The sequence below is a fragment of the Montipora capricornis genome, chromosome 1 (genome assembly GCF_036669925.1).
Source record: "Montipora capricornis isolate CH-2021 chromosome 1, ASM3666992v2, whole genome shotgun sequence".
Classification (NCBI taxonomy): Eukaryota; Metazoa; Cnidaria; class Anthozoa; order Scleractinia; family Acroporidae; genus Montipora; species Montipora capricornis.
In genome coordinates, this window is record NC_090883.1 from 12,004,968 (window position 1) to 12,014,967 (window position 10,000).

Sequence of the window (10,000 nt, forward strand, 5' to 3'; positions counted from 1 at the left end):
CAGGTAAAAAACGGTTTGGAAAGGGTTTTCGTTCTGCATTTTTCGCTGGTTTCAATCCAGTTTGACATATCATGATAGCTGTGGTCCACACTGGCGGCTACACAGTTATTCAAATCAAGCATAGGGGGGGATATAAACTTAAAGCTGAGTGTTTATTTTTAATTTGCCTAGAGCTGCTTTTTCCTCTGTATTGCAATTTTTTGCATATCTTTAAAAGCTCTTATAAGGTTATATGATGCCTGGAGGACCTATGTCTAGAACAGAAACGAAGGAAAGCGAAAGAGAACAACAACGACAAAACAGAATACCAGTAATAGCTCATACTTAGTGCAAGAAGTTACTCCACAAATGCGATCGAACAACTTGAGTGCTTTTTAATCCGTTTGTGCAACTGGTTTTTGATGTGCCTCGACAGCGACAAAAAATTGTGCCCTTATGTTATAAACATGTGATTGCAATGAGTTCTCGTAAAGTTATAGCACACAGAATGATTTGTTTTTAGTTTAGATTAGTTTTTTTGTTCATATTCACTTTTTTGAGCAATGTCACCAGCGTTTGTACTGCTAGTTTTAAAAGGGGGCATCGATTGCAGTATACTAATAACGAAAGTAGAAAAGAATACCATAACCACAACCTATCAAAATTTGCATACGACTTACAGCGGTAGTCGTGACAGATAACGCAACACCATTCAAATAGGAGTAGAACTTCATATTCAGTGAAGTAACTCAAGCAATTTCCGACAATTGCATGTTATCCATTGTGTACCTTTTCGTGGAATGAAACTCTAAAAGAGTTTTTTTACGAAAAGCAGTGACAACATGTCTTTGGACATGGGCTGGCAAGTCTTTAACAAATTTGAGCAATCTCGCTTTCAATTCATTTTTTTCATTCATGCTGTCTTCACTTTTTCAAGCAATACCACCAGCGTTTGTACTGCTGGTTTTAAAAGCAGCAACGATTTATTTAGGAAATACATGTACGTAAGTACCAATATCAAAGATGTATGCTGTAAACTAGCATGATACTGGTCACATTGGCATACATGGAGGCGTGGACGTACGGACGCACAGACGGTCTATGAGGTCATGGCTATAAAACCCAAATTTCTTGCATCAGTGGGTTACCATATTTTCTTAACAATGGTGCTCCCCACGCAGAACTCCACTTAGAAAAAAGTAGAAACGCCAACTGTGGATAAGTCTTGAGGACTTCACGAGAGCTGCACGTAATAACAGAGGAGTTTTCATGAACATCTCTCTTCAGACAAATCCTCACACATCTTCAAACATTTACTAAGCTCAGAACGTCGTCGTCAATCTTGCTGTGTGGATTGTTTTGAAATCCTTGATTCCGCCCCTACTAAAATAATTTCAACTTAAGCTCAAGGAGCTATGCATATAAATTGGGAAAAGCCTAATTTACATTCTTTCAAACACTCTGTTACTCACGCAAATATGTAATTCTTGTCACTTAATCATAATTAACTATGCAAGTTTCGTCTAGTTGTTATATAGTCAGCATCGAGCTGTCATGCGGGAGGTTGTGAGTTTGACTCCAGCCGGACTAACACTCAGGGTCTTAAAATAACTGAGGAGAATGTGCTGCCTTTGTAATTACATCCACAAATGGTTAAGACTTTCCACTCTTAGATAAGGACTTATAATAAACTGTAGGCCCCGTCTCACAACCCTTCAATGTTTATAACCCAGTGAGGCGTAAAAGAACCCACACACTATTTGTAAAGAGTATAGGGTATGGAGCTCTCGGTGTTGTGGTCAGGCCTCATTTCATTCATTCATGTGCTGGGTGAGATCGCTAATGGACTGATAGCGGCTGCCAGCGGCACCTATATATGCTGATGTCTGATCTCACCCATAGATCCCTTGCTTGTAAGGCGCATTTGAATATGTTAATAGAAAATGCACCATATAAATTCATTACCATTACCATTACCATTACATGTATGTCTTGGAAATTAAAAAAAGGTCGTAATCTTCTTAGAAATATAAGGTGTATTTACATGTTTCTTTCATTGCCATGGTGAATTATTATATCATATTAATCAGTTCATCTTGTTAAGCAATTATTGGTGTTTCATTTGGTACCATAACATTGCTGTTACATTAAACAGTGGTGTAGAGTTAATCCTTCCAAATAGTACAATTTGCTGAAAGTGTTGAAACTGGTCTGGGCCCTCCATAATTACAGTGTTAACTAGTTGCACGTATGTTATTTTTGCTTGTTGGAAAGGTACATATTTTAAATTAATGAAAAATGCGGTATCTAAGTGGGCATAACATATACATGTAATACACTGATGTCAAATTCTGAGGGGATAGAATTCATAGGGTGAGGTACATGGTAAACAATGCATTTTGGGGTGCGGTTATTTACTGCAATGTCTCCGTCACCTAAAAGATTAATGAAAGGCTGCTCACCTATTTATCTGTGTTTTTTTGGAGCAGATGCTGTGAACAATGGTTCCTACCTGTGTGAACAGGTTTACTATACGTCCCCATCTGTAGAAGTTACCGAGGTTAACGGTATGTTTCTGCATTGTTTAAAATAACGCTAATGAAAGTATTTTGCTCAAAACGTCTAATCACACCAAATGGTTGGACTTGGACTGAAAATGCTAGAAAAGGAAGAAAAACGACCACAACAAAAGTACCTTCAAGGTCAGCATTGATAAGTTTCCTACAATGTATTCTATGACCATCGTGTCTGCTTCTGTTAATCATGCTTTTCAAAAAATCAAATGGCTGCTCGACAATTCACAGCCAATAAACCTGGCATTATTCTATTGACACAATAATGAAAATAAAAAACATTTTTCTTGCCTTCGTTTAAAACTAAAGTCAATGTCTAATTAATTGTTCTTCCCATTGTCAAAAGAAAGCACTTGTTTTAAGTGCAAAAGTTGTTAATGAGTCTGTGCAACTCCTTCTATTTGGAGATTTTCCTTTGTGATGTGATAATAGGGGAGGCACGATTAGCCGTGATAAGTAATTTTTATAAAAGTGACGACACATTTGAAATTAAATTTGCAAGACATGTTTCGGTCGTGCAACGACCATCTTCAGTTGAAAGTAGAATTAATTTGAAGTTACATTTGAATTTATAATATGCTAAACAAAGATAAATAACAACGTGAAATAAATTGGGAATCTAACAAAATAGCCAAAGGTAACAAAAAAGAGTGTACAATGGAACATGTTGATTAGAACGAGAGAGTTAAATTAACGTGATGTAATTGCTTGTTGCTGGGAGCAACCTTCTTTTAATAAGCAATTATATCACGTTAATTTAACTCTCTCGTTCTAATCAACATGTTCCATTGTACACTCTTTTCTGTTACCTTTGGCTATTTTGTTAGATTCCCAATTTATTTCACGTTGTTATTTATCTTTGTTTAGCATATTATAAATTCAAATGTAACTTCAAATTAATTCTACTTTCAACTGAAGATGGTCGTTGCACAACGGAAACATGTCTTGCAAATTTAATTTCAAATGTGTCGTCACTTTTATAAAAATTGTTGTTAGTCTGCTTCTTTCCAGATAAGTAATTTCCCTACAAGTTTATGTTAAGGTTAGGTTGTGCCAGATGTTATTATTCTAGGGACTTTTTTTGTGAGTGAAGTTCACTTGTGAGAGGTAGTTTTTCCACAAGGATATCTCGGTGTCGCCTATTCTTTTGCCGTATTTTGACACACAGTGAGAAGAATTTCTTAGAAGCTCATGGATCCCTTGGTCATACCAAGAAAGATAGCTGCACTTCGATGTCTTTGTAGATTAAGGATTTACCATTACAACTTGTATATACTGTATATGTACAATGGGTCTACTCAAAACAATAGACCCTTCTCCAAAATGGCGCCGACCGAGGGAGGTCTGGAAACTGGGGGTATAGAGTATTTGCAACATGGCAGAAAGCATGCAAGACGAAATGCAACAGAACGCGAATTTCATTACAGATATTTCAGATTGCGCGAGCAAGTGGCTGGAAAACAAAAAGGGCAAGAGAAAATGGGACAAGTACTACCTGGAAACGTACCTTGAGGACGTTAAATTATTGTTTTCAGCTGATTGTTGCGTCGTAAAAGCAAAATGTTATCGCTCGATGAGGAAGACGGAAGCTCCTCACTCTCTAAGAATTGTATTTGATAGCGGAGAAGTTGGCACACAGTCTGCCACACAGTGTTCATGTAAAGCTGGAACAGGAAAATGCCAGCACTTAGCGGCATTATTTACCCATGTAATGGCAAAACTGCGCGATGATGACTCGCCAACTTCGCATCTACAGCAGTGGCATAGCCCTCGAGGCCCTTCACTGGAACCACAGGGATGGTTTGAATCCGAGTTTGTAAAACCACGCATCGATCGCACACCTCGCGAAATGGCACCAAAGACTGTACAAGAATATTTACACGATCCAAGACCCGTCGAGCAACGAATTATTACAGAGACAGATATTAAAAAACTTGGAGAGAATATCTCCTTTAACAACCTTACCACTTATGCTTCTTGGCTCCACTACTCGAATTCAGCAAACTACCAGTCTCTTCTATGGGGAAATTTCTTAGAGGGAAGTCCATTAGCAAATCAGTTAAGAGATGTCTATCCCCGTAGCGTAGTAGAGACTATTTATAGTGAAGACCTAGAGGCAGTGTTTAACTTCCCTGTACAAATAATTAGTTTACCAGAAGATGTAAGAAAATTTCCACCACCTTCCCTTCCAGACGAAGAGAAAGAGTTTCTAGCAAACATTATTTTACCTCCAGAAAAGGCCATTGATATAAAAAAAAACACGAGAAGTCAGTCGAGCTGCTCTGCTTGGTATCAAGAGCGGGCACTCAGAATCACTGCCTCAAGATTTGGAGATGTTGTTTCTAGAAAAGCGCCAATTAATAACAAATTCTTACATAGTCTATTTGCACTAACAAAGGTACAGACTCAGGCCATGAAATATGGATTAGATATGGAACCAATAGTTGTAAAAGAGTTTAAGGAGTTGACAGGACCTCAAGTAGAAGTTTTCAAATTAGGCTTGCTGGTTCATCCTGATATTTACTGGATGGGATGCTCACCCGATGGAATTATTTATGATCCTAATGAAAGTCCATCTGTTGGTATTCTGGAAATTAAGAGTTTTTTTTCATTGAATGGAAAGTCCATTGATGAATGCTTAAACCTGAGGAGAGACCTTTGTATTTATAGAGACGAAATTGGTGCTATAAGACTCAAACGTAACCACAAGTTTTTCTTTCAACTTTAAGGCCTAATGGGGATTTCTGGGTTGTTATGGAGCAAAATCTGTAGCCATTCAAAAGAGGGGTCATAAAATCTGTTTGTAGAAAAAATTGAGTTTGATTCTGGAGTCTTTCACAACCTTGCTTCAAAAGTTCATAAACTATATTTTTCTCACTGTTTGCCTTACTTATTAAGGAAGTAAACAGACAAAGCACAGAAGAGGAAAAACACAGCAGAAAAACTTGACTACAATGTGCAGTCATGTTATTGTAAAACTGTAAGGAAAAATGAACATGTGCATCTCTTAATGCCAATGATAATACTGGTGTTACTACACACAAAACTGTGGTACTTCAGATTTCCATTTTATAATGATAATAATAATAATAATAATAATAATAATAATAATAATAATAATAATAATAATAATAAACGGTTAAAATTTTACTCATTAAAAGCATGATCAATCTTCTACACTTTCTTGGCTGATAATTGGCGCCTGAAATAGCAGTAACATACCACACACTGTCCAAATCTGATTTAAAAGCCCTGAAAGGGACAAGGGCACAACATTGGAAATGATTTTGTACATCTTGATTCTACTAATGGCCCTTTCTACGTGGATGCGGACACTAGCTATTGATTGTGTATTTTCAACTTCTCCTCCATCAAATTGACCTTTATCAGAAAGAAATGGAGGAATATTTAAAGTTACTCCAATTGGCTCCAGTAAATCCTTGATGTTAAATCCTCTGCCATGCACTCATCTCCTTCTTCCACCAGTTCAAGGATACCACTTTGTTTTGTTATGTCTTTATCTCAAATGCTACCTGTGTAAAGATCAGAAATAAATGTTGGGGCTCCTGAGGGTGCAATTCCTAGTAATCCCTTGGCAGTTGTCGTGTTTTTGTAAGAAGAAAAACACTGGCTTTGAGTCCTCAAGGATGATAGCTTGCAGATTTTGATTTCTGTACAGTCAAGAATGCATCTAGTAGCTGAGTACTTTTCTTTGAAGGCAACTGGCATAGTTTCCCAGATCAAATCCTTGCTTTGCTAGATGGGAAGAGATCCCAATTCAAAGTAAAGTAAGTTAATCCAAGAATGGAACACTCTGGAAACTGTTGACCTAGATACTTTGAAAAGATATGCTAGATGTTCCTCTGGGAAGGCATGTGTCAATCTCACAAGAGTTAAAAAATACTCGTCAAGCATCGACAGGCTGCGAGGTCTCCCTTGTCGCAGCTGTTGTTGATGATTTTCATCCACCTTGATATCCGACCTCCAGTATTTAAGATCCTTACACCTATCTTCAATGAAGTTAAACAATTGTAAAAACACGTTCCAGTTAACAATACCTGTGTAAAATCGAATTAATTTGTCTTGGTTGCGAAAGTTTTCAGCAGAAAAACACACGTGTTTATCCCCCATGGAGGAACTGGCAACTTCCTGCTCTCGGTCTTGCTTCTCCTTTTCCAAATGCTCGATGTTTTCAGTAAGGTCTTTCAATTGCGCATTTTTGTTTTGAAGATCAGTTTCCAGTTTGTCGATGACAGCACGTTTTCTTTCGCAGCGTTGACAATTTTCTCGGGGCCGTTTCCTACGTGGTACCTCCAAAGTTCCACCTTTGCGCTTGCCTTTGCTTGCTAAAGTACTCCGAGATCGCTTTGTGGCAGTTCACTGAAACACTGAAGGCACAGCACATTTTCTCAAGACAGTCCTTTTTCCTTTCCCATCTTCGCTGATGGTGTAATCCTCCTCGCGAAAATGCATCGAGCAGACCTGTGTATTGCTAGTAACAGTAAAATATTCTCCTTCGTCTCGGCGAATTTTGCTAATCCACACCTCTTTTTGCTCTTTTTTCTTAGCAAAACGATGAAATCGAAGGTTTTTGTTCTTCTTCGAGGAAGTATTGCAAAAGGGGACAAACAATTATGCGGCATTTTTGGTTGTTCAAGGTCTCGGCACGCACACAGCAAAACAATCTATACCCCCAGTTTCCAGACCTCCCTCGATCGGCGCCATTTTGGAGAAGGGTCTATTAATTGAAACAGTTACATTCTGTAGAAGTCTTGTTATATATAAGCAATTATATCACGTTAATTTAACTCTCTCGTTCTAATCAACATGTTCCATTGTACACTCTTTTTTGTTACCTTTGGCTATTTTGTTAGATTCCCAATTTAATTGAAACAGTTACATTCTGTAGAAGTCTTGTTATATATAAGGGATATTTGACATATTCTATAATTATATGACAAGTCATTTACGGAATCTAGATTTCCCTTATTTTTAGGGTCAAGACTTTGTACTGTTTTGGTGCTCATTTTAAACTGTAATAAAAGTAGCGAAGTAGCATGCTTGACATGGCTATTTTTCATTCTTGCAAAGAAACGTTCGAACTGTACGTGTACATTTGTAATGTTTATGAAAGACAACTTCAGGGCTGTCACTAAGATTTAAAGTTGCCAGTTATAGAAAAGAAGTAGGCGGGGAACCATTTTCAAGAGACACTGCCCACTCTCCGTACCCCACCCCAAAATGGTACCTGCAAAATTTAATGGTTATTACTCAAATTCAATATTTCACTTAACAGTCTCATGTACATAAGTGAACTCTCAGGGAAGAAAGCCACTTTAAAGAGAGAATCGTGATGAATCATCTCACAATGTGATGTCGCATTCGTTTCAGTGGTTAGTTTTTTTCTTTTGCTTGTTGAAAACTGGCGAAATGCTTCAGGCGTCCTCTCTGGAACTGTGGAGGGAAAGCCTCTTGCTTTTTGCAGGTTTGAATCCAATGTCCTTGATTCAATTTTTCCCAATCATTATAATTTGAACAGGAACGTGATAAGTACTGTGCCTTCAGAACATTCTGTGCCGAAATTTTTTGCGCTGCTCTGACTGTTAGCCCGCAAACGCAGACGTATTACATTGACATATACATCTGCAGTGAAGAATGACACTTCTGTTTTTCCCGACCGCTCGGCGTGATGCAGTTCTGCCCAATACAAATAGGAAAGGAAGAAACAAGAGTCCGAATGATCATGTAATGGCTACTTAAATGGGCAGATATTTGGGTCTACATTTCTTTGACTCGATTAACTTGAGGCGGCATTTGTTAAAAAAAAGTTCTTGAGTTTCTTCTGCCTCAATTCTTGACATATTGAAATTGACAACTGTGAGTTTTCGCGTGGGCCTACATTGAAGCTGACGTTTCACACACCTCTCAAAACTTTTTGTGGACAGTAAAGCAGAGGTTTCGCGTGTTCCAGAAATTTCACGTTTACTCATTTTCTTTCATAAATATTTCATTCTCAATGTTGACTTCCTCAAAGCTATTTTTGGTTCTATTCTAAAGTAGCTTGGGGTCGTGCTCATAGTAGCTGGGGGAAATCCCCGTCCCCCAGCCCTTAATGACAGCCCTGCAACTTTGTTTTCTCTGTCGTGCTGATTTGCATTTACAGGCTTCTTTCTTTGCTTTTGTGTGCAGCTTGTGATCCTAAAAAGCCAGTACAAATAGCTTATATTCCTGGACATTTATATCACATGCTCTTTGAATTGCTAAAGGTATGTTGATTGATTCATAGCAATATTGTTAGAAACTAGTTTACCTAAATGGTAGAAATGCTGCTGAGGGGAAGGGAGATGTTCAATTATGCTTGGGGGGATTTTACAAATGTTTGTGCGTGGAATTGAGGAGAGATCGATTTTCATAGATCTTGAGTAGGAAAAACGTGGACCCCCAAACTGGACCTCCATCTGGAACCCACTCAGAGAAGAAGGAAAACAGATGGTTTTCATAGTGACGTCATCAAATTCTAAGGTCTTCTGAATTTTTATCCAAAGGAGGTTGAAGGTGACCTAGAAATGAAAGAAATGTTTTTTCAGTTCCGTAATGTCATAATGTCTATCCCTGTTCGAGCCTTTCAAGTACATTAGGAGATGTGTTCATACACATTCATCTCTCATCAGCGGGAAGTAAGCGCTTTCAAGCAAAGTGAATAGATGTTTTTGTTGCTTGCCAGCTGCCATATAGCTGGACCACATGGTGTCTCGGTACTAAACTCTATAAAGTTGCGTTAAAACTTTGACAAATAACTCAGAAACGGTGTATTGTATAGACTGGAGATTTGGAGTGGTGGTTAAAAGGTTTGTTTCCTACATCATTCCAAGTTCTTGGCCTCTTTCATTGAACGTCGATTTCGATTTTCTTTTTTTGTTGCATGACAGTAAAACTATCTATTGTTCAGTTTGAAGCGAATTGAAAAATAGAGCACACTCTAATCTTCCTACCGCACATTTTAATTTCTCCATTTGTGCATAACCACAATTCCTTGCACATTTAACCACAATCCCTTGCATTTCAAAGAAAAATGTTTTCTTTCGATTAAACAGCTACCTCGTTCGTTAACTTCAGGCTCACTCACTGCGACTATTATGTTAATAGTGGAGCTCTGCGCGCGGAGCACCATTGTTAAGAAAATATGGTAACCCATCGATGCGGGAAATCTTGGTTTTTTTAGTCATGACATTCTATGGTTCCTCCAGAGAGGCGTAGCGTTCTAAAAGCAGGATTGCCGCTCTTATTTACCTTGAAACCTCCAAGGAGTTGTATAGAGCATTTTTTTATGTTGGCAAAGGGTTGTTTAAAGGGATTTTTATGCTGCAAAAGTAGATCAGTTAAATCGTTTTTTAATTTCCTCACATATCTTATGCTATAATAAATAGCATAAAACTGGTAGCACCTTT

General features: G+C 38.0%; 1 protein-coding gene across 2 annotated transcripts in view; it reads left to right on the top strand.

Moving 5' to 3' along the window:
• LOC138053696 (pyruvate dehydrogenase (acetyl-transferring) kinase isozyme 2, mitochondrial-like) overlaps positions 1 to 10,000 on the top strand; it is a 141,609-nt gene that overhangs the window by 112,301 nt on the left and 19,308 nt on the right. For both annotated transcript variants that reach the window (XM_068900296.1, XM_068900337.1), the window contains 2 exons: positions 2,469 to 2,546; positions 8,742 to 8,818. In XM_068900296.1, coding sequence (XP_068756397.1) covers positions 2,469 to 2,546; positions 8,742 to 8,818 — 155 coding nt within the window. The remainder of the gene's footprint in view (positions 1 to 2,468; positions 2,547 to 8,741; positions 8,819 to 10,000) is intronic.